This window comes from Rhinolophus sinicus, linkage group LG09 (genome assembly GCF_036562045.2).
Source record: "Rhinolophus sinicus isolate RSC01 linkage group LG09, ASM3656204v1, whole genome shotgun sequence".
NCBI lineage: Eukaryota > Metazoa > Chordata > Mammalia > Chiroptera > Rhinolophidae > Rhinolophus > Rhinolophus sinicus.
In genome coordinates, this window is record NC_133758.1 from 114,563,930 (window position 1) to 114,586,416 (window position 22,487).

Below are 22,487 nucleotides of genomic sequence, written 5' to 3' on the forward strand. Positions count from 1 at the left end.
TGTCCCCTGGTGGACCCCATGTCAGTTCTTCCCAGGAGGTCATCTCCCAGGTCCATGTGATCTGGGGCGCCCCCATCCAGCCCTCCTTCTCTTCCCTTCTCCTCCTCTTGCATCCCACGGAAATGCTGGTTCTGGAGGGAAGAACGGGTGGGACAGGAGGTGGAGGCCCTGCACCAGGGGTCCGTCCCCGCGCGACCTGGCCTGGGCCCTGCAGGGATGGGCTCCACAAGCGTCTGTCCTGCTCCGGAGCCCTGGCTGCTTGTGCACCAGAAGTCTGCGAGTCCCACGTGGAGCTTCTGTCTTTCCTGATGAGCAGAAGTGCCTGACCACTGACCACTGGTACAGCATTCAACATGGGCTCTCCTGCCCACCAGGCAGAAGGCAACCCGCTGTCTTCAATTCAGTCTTGAAAAACGTTGAGGAAAATGAACCCTTTGTTATCGTTTATTTCATTTTTCTCACGTTGAAATCTGGGTGTACTTTCCCGTCTCGAAGGAGCTATAGATTGTGAGCTCCTAAAATGTTACGTGTGACTCTGCCCCTGGTTGGTGTCTACCCCTCACTTACGCTCCGACTCAAACTTCTGGTTCTTTCTAGACGTGGAAGCTCAGTTGTGAGAGTTTTATGTCGGCCACAAGCCCGTGTATATCTCCTTCTGGGTTCCATTTTAGGCCTGTGAACCTTGTAAAAGAAACGGTGTGTCCATGTGGAAACTTACCGAGTACCTACGAGGACCAGGTGGTCCACGTGGCATCATACATGTGAGTTCTCTGTCAGCCACACCACGGCTCTGTCCTTAGGAGAAACTGAGCCAGAGAAGTTATGTCATTGGCCCCAGGCCTTGCCACAGAATCCGTACCTCGATATCTCGGACGCTCAATCTTTCTTTTTCAGTCGTGTTCTGGTCTGGCCTGTTAGAGTGCCTTCAGCTGTGTGGTGGGTACCTTTGAAGGGGTTTCCAATGACCCCCACCCCATGTTCACCCCCTTCTGTAACCTCCCCTTGAACATGGAATGGATTTAGTGATTCCCATCTAATGAACAGACTATGGTAGAAGTAGCGGCATGTCACTTATCACTTGTGAGATTAGGTAACAAAAGACGGGCTTCTATCCTGGGCACAGCCACTCATGCTGGGGAAAGCCAGCTGCCATATTGGGAGCTGCTGCCTGGAGAGATCCCCATGGCAAGGGGCTGAGGCCCTCAGTCCACTGACCGTGGGAACTGTGTCCTGCTAACGGCCACTGGAGTGGCCTGGAAGCAGATCCACTCTTGGTAGGGCCCCTAGTGGAGACCACAGCCTCACATGGCACCTTGATGACAGCCTGAGTGACCTTGAGGGGGGGCACCCTGCTAAGCTGTGTCCAGATTCCAGACCCCCAGAAGCTGAGGGGTAAGAAGTGCTCACTGTTTGAGCCTCGAAGGTGTGAGGTAACTTGCTCTGTAGCAGTTGACAGCTAATACAGACTGCAAGGAAGAGAAGCCCGTCCCAAACCTGCTTGCAGGTGGGGCCATCTTATCTCCTGCAACAGGAGTCCCAGAGTGGACGAGACGTCATGCTGGTTCGGTCTGAAGCCTAACGTTGTCACGGGTTGAGGTTCTCTCCGTCTCTTCTCTGTGTGTCTTTGGGGCTGCCACCTCCTCAGGCTGGTACCGAGGGGGCTATGGTTGGCCCGTGCATCACATCCAGACACCAGCATCTTCAGAGGAGCAAGAGACACTATCTCTTCTAATAGTTTCGTAGGAAAACGCAACTTCTCCCAGAAACCCCCTCCTGCGCTTTCTGTCATGTCTCACTGACTGGAATTGGGTAAGACACAAACCCAATCCCTGGTAAGAATGGATTCACCTTAGAACAGTCAGGCCCGTGCCGGCAGCCAGGGATCAGGGCAGCTGCCCCTGAGGTGTATGGAGGTTGCCAGTCAACACTGCAGCCCTGTTCATTGGCAATGTGGGGCACACACACCTCTTGAACAGCCGAGCCAGGTTGCAGCCGCCAGTTTGGTTGCCGCGTGTGGGTGGTAAGGCATGTCGTATAGAAGTAGGTACAGCTAGGGGACTGTGTGCCCCTAGAGAAGTCAGATGAGTGACTCAAAGGCAGTGTGGCTACCCAGGAACCGTCCTCCTCAAAGGACAATTGAAATGCAGGACTGGCCATGTCAGGCCTGGCCTCCACCTCCATCTGTCATTTCCTGTTTTGCAGACCAGGGGAACTCCCAGAAATGCTCCTGACATTAGAACAGGTGCCCATTTAGCACCCCTAGACTGAAGGTCTGGTTTCTCAATGATCTTAGTAGCTAAGAGGATAGCAGAATAGGGCTGGTGCAGTTATATGTCTGACCTATAAAGTTGTGGAATCCTGTATCTCATTTAAAAGTGCTTCCTGCTATAAGAAGCATACTTTTATCTCTTCCAAAACACAACGCAGCGTTTCCAAAGTCAGCCTGGGGCGAGTGGGAAGCCGTGTGTGTCCAAAGGACTGGCTCTCTGCCATCACTTGTGCCGGACTGCAGCTCCCCTTGCCCAATCGTGTTCTCAGCTCCTGTCTTGCAGCCATGGCTAGGTCAAGGGCAGCTTATAGAGTCCGAGTTGGTAAATACTTACTGCACGAGTGGGAGAAGAATGGTTAAGCTGTGTCACCTCTCACAGCCTAATGGCACAAAGGTCAGCATGAATGGGTCTTTGGAGGTGTGTTTGAGCTTCTTTAGCGTAATTATAGTAACAGTGGAATAGTGGTTCCCTGCTCTGTGTCCTATTATCTTTTTCTTTCTTTTTAATGTGATTTCATACTAACCTTTAGGTAGTTAATAATGGCCAATTGCTTTGTGTGCACGTCTAAACCAATGTAATGGTGCATATGGATTTTTTTTGCTTATAACTTTCTAACCAGGTTGCTGTCTGCTGACATTTGATTTCAGTTGACTCACAGTGATGGAGCCTAGCCCACTAATTGCATTGAATTGTGTGTTTACAAGATTTGCAGTTCTGGTTATGATTAGGCTATTAACAAGTCATCAGTTTCTTATTCCAATGAGAAGACCCTGGGGATTTAAACATCAATGCATATAGAGCTCAAATTACAGAACCTCAATTTGCTTTATATTTTTAAAATCAAACTGTCCAATGACTGTCATTTTTTAATACGTTTTCCTACACCAGCCTTGAGCAAATCAGTCTTTCCTTAGGTATACCTTTCCAGGGTAATTGGCAAAGAATTTTAAAGGCATAGAGTGAAAACGGTTCATTGTTCCTTGTTCTGAATAATGTATAGAGTTAAAGCACCAGTGACAACCATTGTGATGCTTCCAGCCGATGGGCTTTCAGTTTGTGAACAAGTACCTCATTCTAAGGAACTTTAGGGAAGTTCTAAAATAAGGAAAATAAAATGAGAGAAATAAACTACCCATTTTCAACTAGAAGATAATAATTGGAGCTTGGCGAATGTAAAATTAACAGTAATAATAACCACAACAATAATTCCCATTATAGGCAGTCTGATGCAGCAGAACTGAGAATCTGAACATACTTTGGGCACCGCTCTGTGACTTGCTGGCACATGGCTGCAGTCAAACCCCTCACGCCCAGACCAGATGCTGACTGAAGGCTCAGCTCAGTGGAAAGCCGTGCACTCGCCTGAGCAGAGAGCCTAACGCTTAGATAATAGGACATGCCCCTTGAGTTGGGACCAATCCTCCTCAAAGTCACCTAACATTGTACTCTAAAATTTGAACCCAAATTAAACACATTTTCTGCTTCAAAACAAAGTAGCTCATTCTAAAGCTGTGACACAAGTCCAGTTCTGGGATCTTATTTGTCACAGAAGCACCCCTGCAACCCCACAGGTGTGTGGGCTTCAGCACAAGCGGGAGAAGGCTCTTGCCCCTGTTCTGTGTTTATTTGCCGCTTTTTGTCCCATGACAACAGAGCCAGGCACACCTGCTCCTGCTGCCACAAGAAAGGGCTCAGCATCCAGGCCAGTGGGAAGTGGCTGGTGAGCAAGTGGCCCTTCTCATAAAATGGAAGGAAATCGGTGATTGTGGGAGCAGAATCTGTCCCTCCTCAGAAATACATTCAGAAAAATGGAACTGATATTGTAGCCTGCGATTATTGTACCTCGAACACCACTAAATTCACCCAATACGGACTAAAGAACGAATGTTCCTTAGACGCAGAGTGGTGAGAATCACACTAGAGCATCGTGACAGAGCTATGTATAACATTAAAAAAACAGCAACGATGAACTTGTTTCCTTTTGTTTGCTGATTATGTTTTAGCCCTTTATTCACAAGCCACTATGTCCCTGACTTGAGAGAGAGCTGAAGCGCTTAGTGACAACTCAGTGGAGCAGGTGTGCCCTGCACCTGCTCACACCCGCTGGTGAGAACAGGTTGTTGAAATGTCAAGAATCTTTAAGCCAGGGGCTAAACAGAACCATTACTAAAAGTAAATTATGTAAGCTTACAATTAAATACATAATATTAAAACCAAAGGTAACAAATACTGAAAACTCATCCCTTCCTAATTATTTTACTACCTTTTACTATTTCTATGTTCTTGAGGTTATTTGCATATATGAATCAATGTGATTCAATAATATATAAAATCCTATATAGCGTCTTTTCCCAATACCACATTCAGCTACTGGTGTCAGCAGCTGGTAATCAGCCATGGAGGGAGTATTTACACCATGGAAATGGGCAAAGGTTGCAAATCAGGGCTTGATTTATTGCCATATTGATTGTCTAGATGTAAGACAGTGATTGGAGAATATTAAGAAGGAGATTAAATTTAAAAAGCACGTCATATCAGAGGCCAATGCATTGTGCAGAGCACAGAAAAAGTGGAAGACTTAGTCTTTCATCTTTCAAAAACCATTGTTTGACTCAGCAGTTATTCCTGTGATTGACAAACAAGCTAAATTCCAACATATGTCTTCATGGTTTGATGTTCATCTCACGCCTTAACCTAAAATTACCAATGTACATTCAGGTTGAAACTATGCATATTTGTCAGTAGTAATAGGTTGGCTACAGACTTTTAAAATGGGCAGAAATTAATGAAATTATTCTGTGAGAATCAGTTGGTTATAGAGAATTTACAACAAAGAATAGTGTATATTTTATTTTTACTTGTAAATTTTGTGCTCTGCATCCTTTATATCAGTAAAACTTTATCTATCTACCTATCTATCCATCCATCTCTTTTATTTTTTCCAGAGAGCTGGTTACTAACCATTTACCAGCCTACTACTACAAAGGAATAACAAATATAAATAGGAATGCTGAAAGGAAGTAAAATTATTTAGTTAAAAACGCTAACAGCAAATTTATTTTTGATATTCGTTAAGTCACTGCTCACACCCTGGGCTGACACAGATAATCACAAGTGTATATGTCTCGTGAAACGTTAATTTGCAGCATAACATCAAGTTAGGCATAAAATAAAACCAATTTTAGTTCTTACATTGAGAGCTTTGAGAACTTCTGGGTTCATATAAATTTAAGTTCTTCCCAGAAGTAAGGAATGGACAGCTTGATTTTTCAAGAATGGTTCAAGATTTTTATTAATTATTGTGTTGTTTTATTAGTTAAAAAGTGAATAGGACTCACGAGCCAAGCATCCCCTTACTGATAATAGTCTTCTAAACCGTCTTAAGGATTATTATGAGGTGATAAGAATTCAGGCCCAGCCCCTCTTTATTTTAATTCCTACCCCTGGAGGCCTTCAGGGCCTTAAGCGCCTCCCGTGCAATGATGGCCCTGTGTCAGACGGTCAGTCTCTCACTGGAGGAAAAAGCAAGACCCAGGAGGAGTTCGCTCCTTGAGAACAGTGGCTCTCCACAAGCCTTTGCAGTGACGTCTTTCTCCATCTCATCGGTCAGTCAGTCAGTCAGGCAGTCAGTCAGTCAGTCCGTGTTTCCGGAGCGTGTGTGAGCCGCATGCAGTGTCGCATTATCAAGGTTAGACTGCTCTGCAATGGAGAGCATCCTGAAGCTGTGCCTGTTTTTCCTTGGAGCTCTGCAAGTCACTCACACTTTTCCAGGAGATTAGAAAAGGCTTTTGCCTCTCAGCTGGTCGGCATCTGCCAGGAAGGACCTTAGGGTTTCACACCAAATCCACGTCAGGTCATTTGACCACCTAGAGGACACCAGTGAGGGCAGGGATGCTCGCGGTATAGCTCTTCCCGAGCACAGAGACATGCAGGTTGGATCGCTAGACCCTTGTGACAGCGGCCACAGACAAAGACTGAAAGGAAATCAATGCAAGGAACAATAACAGCAGTGTGACTTGGCTGACACCTCACGCTCTGTGCACTGTTAAATCCCCAGGGCCTGCAAGGTGAGTGGTGAGGACCACTTGTGTGATGACAGTTTGCGTTCATACTTTGCCGTTTATTTCCCCCGCAGTTTATTGCTGTGCGTCATTCCCTAGTCACGTCAAGCGCTTCTGACGACATCCCTTCCCGGAGCTGCGCCCTCCGACTTCCGGTCTTCCTGTCCTGACTCTGACTCTCCCGTTCTCCGTGTAACAGGCTCACGTGCATACCGCAGTTTATTCTCTTTAGAATTTACATACAAGTGCGTCAACAACAGAGATTTGTTTGACCAAGGTTCCTATTTCCTTGTAGGAGGCAAAGCCTTTTATATGTAAACTCTAGGTTGATCATACTGACCTGTCTGAAAGTCCCCCTTTCATTAGGATACATGGATACGTTTTTATTGAGAACCTTGCTTTATTTTAATTATTATTAATGCATATTTTTCTCATTCAATATTCAGTTGAAAATGTCTTCCCCGTTTTCCTTTAAACTTAATTGTGTCCGTACATTGGCCAGTGCAGTCAGTGTGCGCAGGACTGAAATATTCTGTCTGCCTAGTCCAACCAAGTGCCTGAACACGTGAACTGCACGTCTAATCTGCAGAAACTGGGACTCAATCCTATCGATGGGCTCAGGGACTCCCAGGACCCAACTTCTTTGTAAGAGTCTTTCAGGTTTTCCTATTACTGTGTCCCCACTGCTTAGATAGTTGACAAAAAGAAAACCGAGGAAGAAGGATGTACCTCATGTCACCTACTCATTGTGCACTCGGCCCTTCACCTACTGGTTCACCAAACATTGAACTTGCTCTATACGAGGCCTTGTGACAACTTCAGGGCTGTTACAGTGAGTGGCACAGGCTCTACCCTTGGATTGTACTCACCTGTGGCTACCAGGTGACAGGAAGTAAGGCGGCTCCATTCGACAAATGCTAATCTGCAGGTCAGTACACATGACCAAATGCTCCAGGGCATGACATCCAGGTCCTGGAGAGGTGGAGACAACTTTGCCGAGAATGTGGCATTCTTCTCCCATTGTGAGAACACCCATCCAACTACTGAGAACTAGTCGTCACCTGAGCTGTCCTGAGACACACAGAGCAGGTGAAAATAGTCATGTTAAGATTCAGGATTTAGGGGCAAAGAACTTGCTTGCTTTCACAAACTTTTTTTGTGCAAAGAGATTTTTGAACTGAAGGATCTTGTCATGTTTCTCTCCGAAAGATTTTTTGTTTTAATGATACTGCTCAAAGTAAGAAAAAAGAATCAGTGAGTGTTTTTTACTTGTCTAACTGTTGTCTGGCTGATCCCATTGAAAACATTAGCAATGACTAATGTAGGAACTATCACAGCTGATACTGGTATTAAAAATAAATATCAAGCAAATTTTTATAGAAATGCATAACTAGTGCTAGCTAGAACCAATCTAGTGCCATGCGTTGGTAAAAAAACACAAAAAAACACACAAGATACAGAAATTACGAGGAAACAGAACAAGTTAGAAAGTGCCTCTTTTTGTGTGTGTTGAAATAAAGAACTTTTGTCTGATAAGTAGCCGTCATTTGACCTCAAATCATTAAGTGGGGAAAGTCTAAACAAGAAAAGGCAATGTTTACCTAAATGTTGGGGAAAGCAGCAGGATTTATGATCCGGACTTTAAAGATTGTAGAAGATTGTACATAATTACAGCAATTAGCGTTTGTGCAAGAAGCAGCTACTAGGCTGAGAAAGATGGCAGTAGGACATCTGAAGGCAGGAAGGAGAAGAACGGGGGAAACGGGTGCTGCCCTTAGAGTTATTGGTCAGGGAGACAGAAAGTACGATGCAAAGGATACATCCAACTCTGTTGAGAAACAGAGGACATAGACGTGGGGGATGAGTACGCAACTCAGTGGAGCTGAACGACTGACGTGAGGAAGGTCGGACGCGGCCCCTCCGATTTACTGGGCCATGAAGTCAGCCTCAGCCGGAGACGTGGACTCTGGACAGTACCTCAGGGGTCTCTGTCACCAAGATGGCCTGATACACAGCTGGGAAACCTCAGGGCAATTTGATGAACGAGTTTTAGCAATCTCCGTATGTCACAACACTGCTAACCAGCATTAGAATCTTCTAGCAATCAGACAGATTAATTCCGTGAAGATTCCGCTGCCTCCCTGCAAAGCCCTTGCATTTCAGAGCTGTTTTCATACCTGATTCACCTCAGAACCCGTCCCTCCTTGGGGGTCATTCGTGCTCCTTGTAAGCCAACATGAGAACAACCTGTTTTTTTCTCCATCATGTTACACATACAATCAAGAGTTACACTAAAAGCACGCATATCTGAGGTAGCCCCCATTTTCTGATCAGCAAGACACAAATCGGATGCCCTGATGACTGGCCTGTACCCCTGAAGTTCACAGGAGTCGCTCAAGAAGACCAGCTGTGCAGCAAGTGTGAATGTAAAACACACATTGACTCTGTGTTACTGTTCAACTACCACTGGCTGAAATTCTTAAATTCTCCCCCAAGAATCACCGTCAGCAGTGACAGTGGGAAATGTTGCAGTTTGTAATTTGCAGCCCAGTTTATATGCCAAGATTTGCCCTCTCACTTCACAGGTGCTTTTGACCTTTTCGTAGGAAGATTCTGAAATTATTTAATGGTAAATAAATGCTCCTAGTTCTACAGATGCAACAGTTTGGACAGATCTTAGTACAGTTTACTCACTGGTATTATTTTAGCATCCGTTCTAAGCAGTCACAGGCCACATCTGTGCTTGTGACGCTTATCAACTGCTAATCTTCACAGTTTTCATGCGAATTTGGGTCCCTAATATGATACTGTTTGTTCCCAACTTTTATAACTCACATAATCTGATTTAAAACATGTCCGTATGCAGACTAACCTTCTCCATGGCAAAACAAGGCTTTTACAATCAGGTGGGATTACGTGTTCTGAACATTACGAGAGGAGGTGAGGGCCCTGCCCGCAGGGCTGGAGGTGTCTGGGGCAGCACGGCTGATTATAGATTGTCTAGGAATTAATCCACTCCCACAGCACTCCCTTCTCTCCCCTCTGAGCTGTGTGTGCGTGTGTGTGCACACACATGTGTGACATGTGTGTTAACTGCTCCGTCATTCATGTCCAACAAATGTGGAGGAGAAAAAAGTCAGAATAGTCTGCCCCTCTTAGTCGCCATGGTGAAATGACAACGAGCAAACTTCAAAGTCTCCGGTGAGGACGAAGGTCCCAGTCTTGAATAAATGGCTGAGGCTCAGCCTTATCTGTGGTCTTAGTCCCAGGCTTGATTTGACACCAGGCGCTACACAGAATCAGCAGCCCTCCTACCACACACTCTCTTCCTGGAAACTGCGGGATTACACTTATCGTCACTTTCTGTGTTTGTTCTGCCTTTAAATGCTTTATGTAACTCTCCTTTTTCCTCCTTCTTAAGACAATAATAAACTTTTATGACTGGATGAAGCTGAGTAAAAGTCAGACGGTGGCATCTGCCTATATCCATCAGTGAGGAAAAAAAACACACCCAAAACGAGATGAGAGCTTTTGAGGTCATTCAGACTGGCTACCTTGTTTCCAGGGTGACAAATCTGCTGTCTGGTTTTAGGGAGGAAAGTGTGGGGTGGGGGAGAACCAAACGTGGGATCTAAATCAGAATGCCAGTGTAGACCACCCTTTCTTTGGCCTGTAAGGAACTTAGGATATAGGGGAAATAGTAATGTATCCGGGTATGTTCCGTATGGATAAGAAGTGGCCGTGAGGAATATAAAGGCTTCCTAAATAGCACAAATTCTAAATCAAAAGCGGAAAATGGCGGGCAGATGCCATATCTGGCCCATGCATTTGTTCTGTTTGATGGATGAAGGTTCCAGTGTTAACTCGGGTTTGCCTCAAACCTCTGTGTCCCCTGGACTGTGAAGTGCCTCCATGTTGGCTGTGGCTCCTCGAGGGCGGAGAGCGTACCCCGTGCGTGCACCGCTCCGCCCTGGGACTCCTGTGAGGTATCATTATTCTAGGGCTGTTGTTTTCACAGTCAGAGAACGAGGGGCCTGTGATGGTGTCTCACAGCCAGGCTCCTGACTGTCGTGGGCAGAAGGGGAAGATGAAAACCAACAGAAATGAAGGCTCAAGGAAAACAAGGGAAACCGGAGTTCTTGGTGGAAGTAAGGGCTGTTTTACCCCTGGCCTGTTTCTCTCACGGACGTCTCCTGCCTAAACCTTGCAGTTTGACTTGCACGCTCAGCCGTTTCTTTCTCCATCTTCTCTTCTGCAGGCAAACCCCAAGTCTGCAGCCACCCTGTGGTGTCGGCAGAGCTGGGAAGGGAGTCCCACTGGATCCTCACGTGCTCCTTCCTCTGTGAGCCCCACTCTGTGTCTCTTCCTCTTACAGGGACACCAGTCCTTTGGGTTAAAACCCACCCTAACACCCTCATTCCAGCTTCATCACATCTTTAAAGTCATGCAAATGCAGTCGTATTCTGAAATACTGGGGGTTGGGACTTTAACATAGGAATTTGTGGGGAACACCAGTCACCCTGTGACAGCTGGTGTTTATTGTCCCCCGTTTGGGGACACAGGCTGCAGAGCCCATGTGGTGCCCATGCACAGGGCCAGTCCGGCTGCTGCCTCTGTCCAGCTGCGCTGACCTTGCCTAAATCCGACAGTGGCCGGGCCACCTGGGGGCTGCCTTGGCAGGTGTGGCCTGGCTGTGCCCTGACTTTGGATTCCAGCCTTGACCCCGAAGTTCACGCAGTATCTGCAGCTCGTATCAGCAGGAAGGCAGGCCCAGGCGCCGGGAGCTGTCTCCAGCAGGCAGGAGCTCACACTCCTCTCTCCACGTCCCAAGTCAGATGTACCTGTTCCCTCTCCTCCTCCCCATGCGCACACTCCTCTCCGCCTGCACTGAGATCTTTCACCAGCTGTGAATGTGTGTACACACGCACACCTGCAACCTGTCTTGTCCTTGGGCACCTCAGAACCGTGAGGCTTTGGAGGTGATTCCTAGCAAGCTCCATGTACCCCTCTTGTTTTCCCTGTGTCCCCTGTGTGGGGGTCACACTGCTGTGAAGTCGTTTTATATGAGCCAGCTGCTAAATGGCACTCCTGAAATCTGTGTCAGTCACACGGCCCTAATGCAATGGATTCCATCATAAAAGTCACCACACTGTCACTGGGTGTCCCCACTGTGAGGCGTGTGAGGAAGGGACCCACGTGTGAACCAGGAGCTCATTGCAGACTTTCCAATGAGCGGGGCGGGGGGGGGGGGGGGGGGTGGGCTCCACAGCCTGGCGGCCTCTGTGCTTTGTTAGATGAGGTTTCTCAGCCTGTACAGGGTTTCTTCAGTTGTTTCAAGCTGCTGAATCAGTTAGTAGGCTCTTTCTTCTTTTGTGATTCAAAACAGAACTGCAACAACATTTAACATCGTAACCATTTTCCAGCGTACACCTCAGCGACACTAATACCTTCGCACGGCCGCAACACAGAACTCCAGGGCTTCGTCATTGCGCCGTCCAGACCTTTATGCCGTTGAGCGTGAACTCCCCGCCCCTCGCCCAGCCGCTGGCACCCACCTTTCTACTTTCTGTTTCTATGAATTTCACTGCTCTAGGAACATCGTACAAGCAGAATCACACAGTATTTGTCTTTTTGTGACTGTCTCATTTCACTTACGTATGTCCTCGAGGTGCATTCATTTTGCAGTATGAGGCAGGATGCACTTCCTATTTAAGGGTGAATAATATCCTGTTAAATGTGCACACTGTGTTTTGGTTATCCATCCATCTGTCCACATGCATTTGGGTGGCTTCCCTCTCTTGGTCACTGTGAATGCTGCTGCAGTGAACAGGAGCTCAGGGTCTCTTTGAGACGTGACTCTCAGTTCTTTTGGATGGATACCCATAAGGATATTGTTGGTGAATCAGTTAGTATGCTTTTGCCTGCAACACACACTGGCTTAGTGCACAAGGAAATTTGTAGAAGTTCCTGCAAGCCTAGCAATTGGGGAGTCCCTTCACCCAAACTCAGTCACGTGGACATTCCGAGCCCTTCAGTGTGGCCCAGGGAGGGCCTGCAGCCATTGGCTGCAGCTAGAATGCACAGACCAATCACCAGCAAGGACGACAGGATGGCCACGTGTGATTGGACGGCCAGGATGCATCTCCCAGGGAACCTGCTGGATGCTGAGGGAAGCATGTCAGCTAAAGTCGAGCCCATGTACTAGGAACGCAGACGACAGCCTTTGGCCTGGGGCAACTCACCCACCTCTCTGTGCTGGACTGTCTTCATTCTGACACCAAAGGTTGTTTGGAGAATTACACATGCGAGAACCAATCAAGCATTTAGAACAATGGCCACCTCTCAATAAATCCTAACTATACGAAGGAGGCCAACATTTCAAATACAGGAGATTGTGCGTTAATGTCTTGGTTTGTGCTTTTCAACAAAATTAGATGTGGCAGCACCAGTTTTCCTCATGAAAGAAACAGTGTGGGATGCAGCAATAAGTGTTTGATCTACACAGATACAGACTGTTGTCTGCCTTTCCCCCACATCTGGACTCACATCTGTCTGTTGCACATGTCCCTTGTGATGGACAGTGGTCCCTGTGTGCCGGTCTGCTTGGGTCCCCTGCTCTAGTCAAACTGGAGAGATGAAGTAACTCAAGCCCTCATTTTAAAAAATCAAATAAGCCTTAAAACATTTCATTTTTTCCTTATATGCTCACACCATGGTGCAGGGCTGTTTCTGACTTCCTCCTTTTTCTTAGGCTATGAAATGACTACATATCACCTTTGAAGAGACTTCTCAGGATGAGTCTGTTTACAGCTCACGAAAATGAAGTGCCCGCTCTGGGCCGTGCCAATCCTTTCCGGGCACTGAGGGTGGTACGTCCTCTCACCCTGTCTTTACGTGACCGCTGGGTCACATGCAGCCTGGGCGCACATGGGGTCCAGGGAGGACGCCACCGCTTACTTCTGTATGTGCCTCAGCTCTGCACAGGGTCGTGCTGCCCTGGCGGTACGCCTGGGCCCGGGCTGTCCCCAGGACAGCTGAGCCGGAGCTCCGAAGGTTTGCGCATGCAGCCACCATCCCAAGGCCGAGTCCTTGGTGGCGGCCAGGCTGAGCTGCCTCAGAGGACACACTGAGCCATGCCCCTGGCTGAGAAGGGAAACGTCATGTTGCCTCCCAGCCCTTGTGCCTCGGCAGGTGCCCGTGTGTCCATGTGATGATGACACATAGAAGTAAATAGGCCGTGGTATCTCCCAGGGCCACGGGGGCTGGCGTGGCTGCACTTCAACTGGCCGAGCTTCATTGGGACCCTTGGACCGGTGGCTCATGGGCTGTGTCTGCATCCACTGGTGCAACGGGCAGCCTCTGTCCATGTCTCAGCCGATAGCCCGAGTGCCAGGCCACCGAGGCCCTGTGGTGACACTGTGACTCAGAAATCCGGCCCAGAGCTGGGAATTAGGGACGGAGACATCAGACAGGTGGCTGCATTGTCAAGCAAGTGTGCTTGCCATTTTCCAGCTGCCACCCCTCACAGCCACGCAGACAAGCAGGACGGTCCAGGTCGTGTCGCTCCCACACCCTCACTGGGTCTGCTGTTCCTGTCATACCACTCCACCAGGTGCACCCCGGGACAGCTAGTGTCACAGGCTTACGGTCACCAGTTAGACCACTGCTATGTGGATGCTTCACTTTTCAGAACAGTTTCAAAGCATAAGAAGGTAATGAAGCTTTTAAAAAAAATTAGGACTATTTTAATCCTCTTTTCTCCTCAGCACTGATGGAGTAGAGAGCTGTCCGATGTGTCTATCTTAGCGTAGTTCAGGATGAAAGCGTTCAGGATGAAACACACCTGTGTGGATCACCTACTACATGCTGGGTACCGGCACGGCAGAGTCACCAGCCATGGAAGGATACGACAGCCAGGTCAACCTGCGTGAGAGGAAGAACGTAGCGCACCACGCTTTACCAGCCCCTGGAGAGGGTCGGCCCAGAGCCTGCCCTGAAGGTGGTCTGCTTGGTCCCTTGGGTCATTCTGTCCCCAGAAAACCAGCGAACAGATGAGGAAGGGAATGGGCCCAGTGGTATGTCACACTGTGGGGCCATGAGAACAGATCCCGCTAGAATGCCAGCCCAGGGGACACTGGGGGACTCGAGAAACCAGAGCAGCACGGGAGCATCCCTGCTGCATCTCCTGCCTTCCGAGAACCCAGACCCCGAGAAGCACCCCCTGACCAGTGCTTTGCATTCTGAAGTGGAGGCATTTGGGGAGACAGATGTTCCAGTTGTGTAAAGGCATGTTCCACCTGGACACACACGTGTTTTCCTTGAAACTCATTCCATCCAGGATATTTGGGAAAGGGAAGAGGCATGTTTTCCCCACCAAACATTCTCACTCAGGGCGTGACCAACATTCCCACTTAATCAGGCGGATGACAAGGAAAAGTGTGTGGAAAAGATCATATTTCACCAACTTTAATGGTTGGTGTGTCAGATTTGTGCATGAGTTGTCTTTGCAGAGTTTTACCTAATGGCGGAGGAAATCTTTGTACCCAAATATATGATCAGGTCAACTTCAAGGGAGCCAAGTCGCGGCAGAGAACAGAGCAGAGCAGAGGCCCTGAAGCACTGGCCCAGCCTGAGCCCCAGGTGGTGCTCCCGGCTCTGTGCTCCCGGCTCCATGCTCCCGGCTCCGTGCTCCTGGGTCTGTTCTGTGCTCCCGGCTCCGTGCTCCTGGGTCTGTTCTGTGCTCCTGGCTCTGTGCTCCCGGCTCCATGCTCCTGGGTCTGTTCCATGCTCCTGGCTCCGTGGTCCTGGCGCTGTGCTCCTGGCTCTGTGTGCCTGGGAGAGCAGGATGGCCGGATTCAAAGGTGCAGCTGTCCTGCTCAAGGGCCTTACAGAAAACAAGCCTTTCCACAGAATGGATGAAACACTTCTGAAGCATCTCTCTCTCGTTTTTTAGGATTAACCTCAAACAAGCCTTATGAGAAAATAACTGCTCACTTTAAAATAATCTACATCTCTAGCGTACTCTGGATGCACCAGAACTAAATGACTGGAGGTCTTTGTAAAAAATGCTCTTGTCTTAAGCACTGGCCATTTCTAAGGCTGCTTGGTCATAAGAAGGTCACACGTGGAAGGAGGCAGCACGGGCTGTTCAGACACTTCCCCCCACATAACCAACATGCAGATCACCTTTCCCCAGACACCGCATCTACTTGGCCTCGGATTCAGATAAGGGTCAGGACAAGATGATCGCAGTCTCCGCTGTGCCTCTCAACACCTGTGCTTCAGCCTGTGCTGTGAGGTCCACACGTGCTTGGCCTCCCGAGGGGGCATCTCGGTGGCTACTCGTTAGTGCACATTTGTGGTGTTGGAGCTGAACTCGGGACTAAGAGCCCAGTGTCTCCTGCACGAGAGAGAGAGCAGGAACACAAAATACAAAAAACACTGCTTCATTCAGACCGCACATCCTAAGACCCCATGTCAGTGAGCATGTTCTTAGATTTCCCAGTTTGGGGGAGTCCGGGCCCGGTAATGATGACATCTGCCTATAGAGCAATCACGAGTCACGCTAACAACAGTCTCACACAGTGGCTGCACGGAGGCGGCGCCCTCGGCAGGTCCCAGGCCTGTCCTCCGACTGCCCGGGGGTGGCCTGCAGCCTCCACGGCTGGTCACGCTCATTCTGTCCTCATCTACTGATGAGAATGTCAAGGCTGGCGGCCACATTGGCTCTGGCCACCCGTGGGTCAGCACCACATTTGTTCACACTGATGCAGAAGATGTAAGAGAGAAGTCGTGTCCAATCAGTTGAGCACAACGCAAGTACATAAACAGTGATGTGTCTGATTTTTTCCCCCACATATTTAAGGAATTTTTACATTTATGCCGAAAGCTTCTAAAAAAACAGAGACTAGAAGGAAAAGCAACCAAATGTAAATGCATCTTGGGCATGAGTGAGTCTTTCCTTCTCAGTTGTCCGTGTTTTCCTGACTTTCTATACTAGAGGGGGAAAAAAGGAAAAACAACAACAAAAAAACCCCACTTCATTTTAAAACTCTAAGGAATCCTGGTAGAAAGACTCTGGGAACGTGCAGTTATAGTTGGGGGGTGTCTCTGAACCCAAGTGGTTGGGAGAGGGGGTGGGGCTGGCCCTCCTTCCTTGGGATGCAGGGTAAGGTCGGTGTTGGCCTCCCAAGGGGGCGACATGCCACTCAGAGTCCCTGCAGCAGATGCTGGAAACTGAGGCTGGAGCTGCTCATGGCCCGCGAGGTCATTTTGGGTACTGGTGGGTTTTGCTGAGGTGAGCGCTTTTTGGCCAAGAAAGCCAAGTTATTTTGGGCCACCATAATTGTGAGTTAGACAGGTGGTTTGCGTGTGACAGGGTGAATTTACTGGCTGTGTAGTCTGTTGATTTTGGACAAGGCTGGAAACAATTCTGTACAAGTTTCCTAGAATGACGGGTCTGACGTGGAGCTGTCTTACCACCGTTACCAGAAAATGCACATTTCCAAGGCAGGCTGGACTCGGGGGGGAAAGATTAGCATGTTACTTGTCATATTTTTATGCTCACAACTCTGTACTGTATCTGAATGGCTTTCAGGCAGTGCTTTTGCCGTGTGTGTGTGTGTGTGTGTGTGTGTGTGTGTCAGTGTCAGAAGAGCACACTACACAAGCATAGTTATGTCACTTAGCTGCCCTGTACTCACTTTTGAGGACATCTTAGCGTTTTGTGACTTCTAAATTTTTTTGGAACAAATATCTATTAGAATGTCTTTTAAAAATATTAAAAATATGTTTATACCTTAGTCCAGACCCAGGTAATGGTTTGAATAAGCACCTTTACAGTCTGTGCTAGTCAGTCGGTCCCTGACATCAGGCAATTTATACAAATAATAAGGCAGAAAGCATCAAGCTGGTCAGCAGAGCTGATTGTAGGGGGAGGGAACGACGTGGAAACTGGAGACAATAATCCAGAGACTCATCCCCTCACTCCGTATTGATGAGAGCTTTTTAACCCCAGGTAAATTTTGAGGCATCTCTCCCTAGCTCTGTGACAGCCTTTGGGACACATGTGACTTTGAGTCTGATTGTGGTCTTTTGTCCAGTTCTCCAGTGTCCCCAGATCCGTTTTCCTTCTGCTCTGCTGCTGCCTCCAGTGAGGGGTCCAGGTACACCTGCCCCGCTCACACCTCCTTCCCCAGGTTCTTTGTCACCCCTTCCTCCAATATCATTTTTTCTCTTTTTGTTTGGGGCATATTTTAGAGCCATTCGGGATGTGTTTTGTGTTTGTAAGTCATTTCCCCATTCTGTTTTTCTGAAACTGTTCTAATGTAGTTTCCTACATTATTTCTGCAAGTAATTATTTCCACTGTCTCGTCCTGAGAAAAATGTCACTTGTAACTTGTTGTGGACAGTGTAGTGGCTTCCCATGCACCAGGAGACATGTGAAGGGCATCGTGGAGTCCCTTTTGAGAGCGGGTGCTGACTGTGAGCTAACAGTGGGTCTGTTAGCTCCAGTGCCTTTTGCTGGAGAAGTTGCTGTCTTTGAACGTAGCAGTGAAGACCTGAGGAGGAGGTGAATGAAAACCACGTGGCCATGCGCATGGTCTCTGCAGTGGCTTAGCCAGGGGAGAGCGAGCTGGCCAGCTGGCCGGGCCGTGTTTGAGGCAGTGCTTCCGCAGGGTGGACCTCCAGGGGCAGCGTCAGCATCACCTGGGAACGTGTGAGATGTGCAGCTCTCTGTCCCCCAGCCGAGACCCAAGGGGTCAGAAACTGGATGGGGCGAGGGGTCGCTGAGCAATCTGTATAGCACACCACATCAGACACCGGCCAAACGGGAGAACTGAGAGCTCAGGTGCTTGTGGCCCGACAATGACCGGAGCTGCCGTCACTGTGACCCTGTGCCCTGCTTGCCCCTCCACCCCTGTCATCCCATTGAGTCTGCACTGCACAATGCACTGGGACAGCACAATCGCGGTGATTTCTGGGGCTCACCTCTGAGTAGGGACATAGGATGTCAGCCCCATAGTAACAGTGGTGTGGGCACTGCCAGGCCAGGGAAGGCATGGAGCCGGGGCCGCTGGATAGCGGGCTTCCTGGAGGAGGGAGGGCTTGAGGTACCCTGGAAGGAAGAGGAAGACTTGCAAGAGGAAGGAGAAGGGCACTTCCGAGAACTGGAAGGAGAAAATGTCTCAAGTTAGAAGCAGACATCACAGCCACCCTGAGGTCAGACATGGGGTCGCTTTGCTCCGCGAAACCTCCCGGCTGCATGGGTGCTGTCTCCGGCTTCTCCTTCTGCCTGCAGCTATCTCCCAGCTGCTCCCCTGAGATGTCAGCCCGTACAGGAGGAAAGGTTGTGAGCCGGGGTAACCGGGCCACCATCTCCCACAGCTGAAACAAGAAAGGCCACGGAGGGACACGTACTCTAAGTCAAGGTTCCCTACTTTCCCAGCAACGTTGTGGGATAAATGCCCTGAAAACTCCTTTGGCTACGAAGCTTCTTCAAATGCTGAATTTTACGTACTGAGCATCATTTTTAATGTATAGCTGAGCTTGCAAGAGAGTAAATGTTGTTGTATTGGCCTGAAAATGAGGACGGGTCACAGACGAGAAGGGCGAGAGAAGCTGAGGGGCCGTGGCTTGTCAGGAGAGGGGCTGCTCTGTTACCCAGGCCGCCCCTGGGGTCCAAGGTGAGCGGGACCCCAGAGGCTGCACTCAGTGGACAGAACGGAACGCAGGGGAGCCCGAGGAGAAGACCCCAGAAGGGCACCCTCTACAGGCCAGTCTGGCAGGAGAATGGAGGGAAATGTCGTCGTAGCATCAGTTCCACTGAAAACTTAGTTTTTGGATGAATACAGCCAGCCATGCACGAAGGCCCATTGCAGTGGCCCAGATGCCAAGCTGGGAAAGAAAGGCAGAAAGAGCCGTTTCACACAAATCCACTGGGAACGTTAACGTAGCTCATAGATGTTGTAGACGGTGAACGTTTATAAACCACCGATGAGGAAGTGACAGGACTTTGTCATCTGACAGAAAGAAAAAAAGTTTTCCTTTTCTTTGTAGTTTTTCTTAGAAACACGTAATGAAACATTTTACGGCAGAAGAGTGGTGACAATTGTCTGTACCCACTACCCCCACTTTTTGGTACAATCTAAGGATGGCGTGGGGTGGGAAGAAGAGGGAGCCAACTCAGCCAAATAGCACAGAGTCATTTAATCAAAAGAGGAAAGAGAGACGGTCTAAACTGTAAGACAAATTCAAATGGATGTTTTTATAAAAGGCATTGAGGACTGTGATAGATATCTCCAACGTCGGTTCTCCGTAAGATGCAAAAATGCTCTTTATTTGGTCAGTTTTATGTTAACTTTGGGTCAGTAGTGATGCCAGGCAGCGTATTATGGAAAGCTGGGCCAATGTAAGCCACATACTGTTCTCTAGAGTCCTGATTATAAAGAGATAGAACCTAGAAGAAGCAGACGGTGTTTTTCTGAGCTTGCCTTTCTCAAACGGCAGATGACTCAGCTTTGCTTCATGCCAGAGCGAATCCTCGTCAATTCGAGTTTGAGTCCCTTGGCAACTTGGCAAGTCCCCGGATGTCGGGGTATCTGAGGTGTTGATTCAACCCCATTCATGGTCTTTGACCTGCTGGACAACCTGGAGACGGCGTTTCTGTTTTGATGATAAACGTCATCAGCTATCAGCCTACTCCCCACACTTCCCGCTCTCTTCTGAGGGGAGGCCCAGAAATGCGTAGGTCAGAAAGGACTGAATTTGTTGTCTCAGAATTAGTTTAGGATATATTGAAATCCCTGGACAAATGGGACCAAAATTTGCCCCGCAGAACACGGGAGAAAATCTTTTGGCTTAGAAAAGTGTCCGTGTAGGTCTGCTCAGTAAGACTCATTTAACATTTTCCTGGTGCAAGAACCTTAGTGGGACTTTTCCTTGACATGTGATTTCGTGTGACTTGGAATGGACTCGCCCCATTTATGGGCCTGGCTGAGTATGTTTCTGCAGCACACACCCTCAGGGATGGATTAAAGAATTTGTTGGCTGGGGCTTCTTTTATAAATTGCAAAATAGGAATAATGGTACCCACACTGCAGGGGGCATTGGCGCTAATAAGGAGGTAGGTAAGTATTACCCGTTTCAACATTGCAGAGTGTCAGAACCCAACGGCCACAGTGTGGTTTCCACGTATCACTGTGTGGACCTGTACCACCGCGTAGTAATTAGCCAACAGTCTAATATTGTAGGCTACTCCTAAAGCCATGACCTCAGCATAGACGGGAGTCCTGCTTGGAGATTTGCTAAAAAATCAGGCACCTGAAATCACAAGGAAGTTTCAATTTCAAGGCAGCTGAACTGAGTCGAAGGACTCTCAGCCACCGTCAGAGAAACTGGCCATCCTGTCCACGTGGAGGCCTCCCCAGAAGGTGATGTCCCTCTGCCCTGCGGACCTCTCCGTAGCTCCATCTGCCAGAAGGCTCTGTATTGTGTCCTAAGGAAACACCAATGTTCACATACGGGAAGCAAACTGACTCCCTGTCACTACTGACACCCTCCTTTAGAAACATGAAAAAGAGTCACAAATCAATCAACAACTTTTTTAATGCCTGAAAGAGGGACAACAAACTGCTCAAAGGAACTAAGTCCAAAGGGGGTGAGTTAATTTAGGAAAAAGAACAGAACTTTAAATATTTTGGATCATTGCTTCAGAAAATGTTAATAGGTGATCGCATACAGAACACAAGAACAGGCTATTATTTTTTTAAAAATTAATAAAGAAAGAACATCCAAAAGTTCTTGGACATTAAATGCACATCCTCAGAAACAGACACACTGAGGCACATTGTGATGAAAATGTTGATATTCACAGATAAAGAGGAGAAGCTTACCAAGTCCTAGAGGAAGGTCCTGTATAACCGGGCAGAATCACTGGCCTCTGGGGTCTCATCTGTGAGGCGGGACGCCAGAAACAGTGGGGCTGGATACAGGCTGGAAGGGGAGGGTTGATCGGAACCTTACTTTGGCTTCGCTCTACTCAGCCCAGGATGAGGGTTAAGTGAAGATAACCTTCGGGCTTGGAGCGTAAGCTAGATCCTAACCTGCATTGTTCTGAAAATGTAATCACTCAAATGTGCAATCCAAATAACGGGAAATAAACGTTGGAAAGAGAAACATGACATTCAGCTGTCACATTTAATACAAGGTTTTTTAAAATATGAGTTTCTATAATGGAAACACCAAAACATAAAAAATATATCATTTATATTTTATGTTTATATGTTATATTTATAATTATACATTATATTTATAATTTTGATGTAATTAATTTTATGTGTATTTATATTTATACTAAATATATTAGTACATTGAATATTTTAAAGTATATGTACATATTAATTTACATATTTATATGTATATTAAATATATTTTACGTTATGATATACATTTAACATATATTTAATATATATATATTTATGGAAAAATTAAGGCAATTCAGACATTTATAGACAGGACTCTTCAGTTTCAAGAGGCAGAAATATGTCTTGAACTTGGTAACAAAATGGTTTTTTGTGGGGTTTTTTGGCCCACGTAACTGGTCATGGCTGGGTCCATGAGCCCCTGGGCTGTTTTGGGCTTGTGTCCCTCTCACCTGAATGACAGCCATTTATCCCTGACCCCCACTCCATTGGTTCCAGCATGATGAGACCACCTTCCCAGGGCCCTGGCAGGAAGGTCCTCAGACAGCCTTGATTGTCTGGCTTAGGACATGCGCTCATCTTAGGAGCTGTCACTGAGTCGACAGATCAGATTGGCCAGCCTTTGGTACATGTCCCGCCCATCCTCTGTGACAGGGGCGATTAGACTGAGATGCTGAGTATTAGGTTAGCTACAGGAAGGAGAGTTTCATTTAGCACAAACAGGGAGATGGCTGGACGGACAGGGCAGAGGCTGTTTCCTATGTGTGTCTTTAAAAGCACAGCAGTCGGAACACAGCCGTGTGTTATGATGACAAAATGGAATTTTTCTCCGTCCAGGTCTCTAGTCAGCGCACTAGGCCCACAGGATTAGAGTTATGGGTCAGGCTTTAGAGACCCATGTTGGTCGGACCCGCTGGTCGACACCGAGAATTCTTCATTGTCCTGGGTTCTTG

At 47.9% G+C, this 22,487-nt stretch overlaps 1 protein-coding gene across 10 annotated transcripts in view; it reads left to right on the forward strand.

Annotated features, from left to right (window-relative positions):
• The window catches only part of COBL (cordon-bleu WH2 repeat protein), a 179,041-nt gene that overhangs the window by 128,175 nt on the left and 28,379 nt on the right, over positions 1 to 22,487 (forward strand). The window contains exon 9 of one of the 10 annotated variants that reach the window (XM_074341039.1): positions 6,406 to 8,773. The exons of the other annotated variants lie outside the window; for them this stretch is intronic. Coding sequence (XP_074197140.1) covers positions 6,406 to 6,449 — 44 coding nt within the window. The 3' untranslated portion in view covers positions 6,450 to 8,773. Of the gene's footprint in view, positions 1 to 6,405; positions 8,774 to 22,487 lie in introns of those variants that run through there. 10 annotated transcript variants of the gene reach the window in all.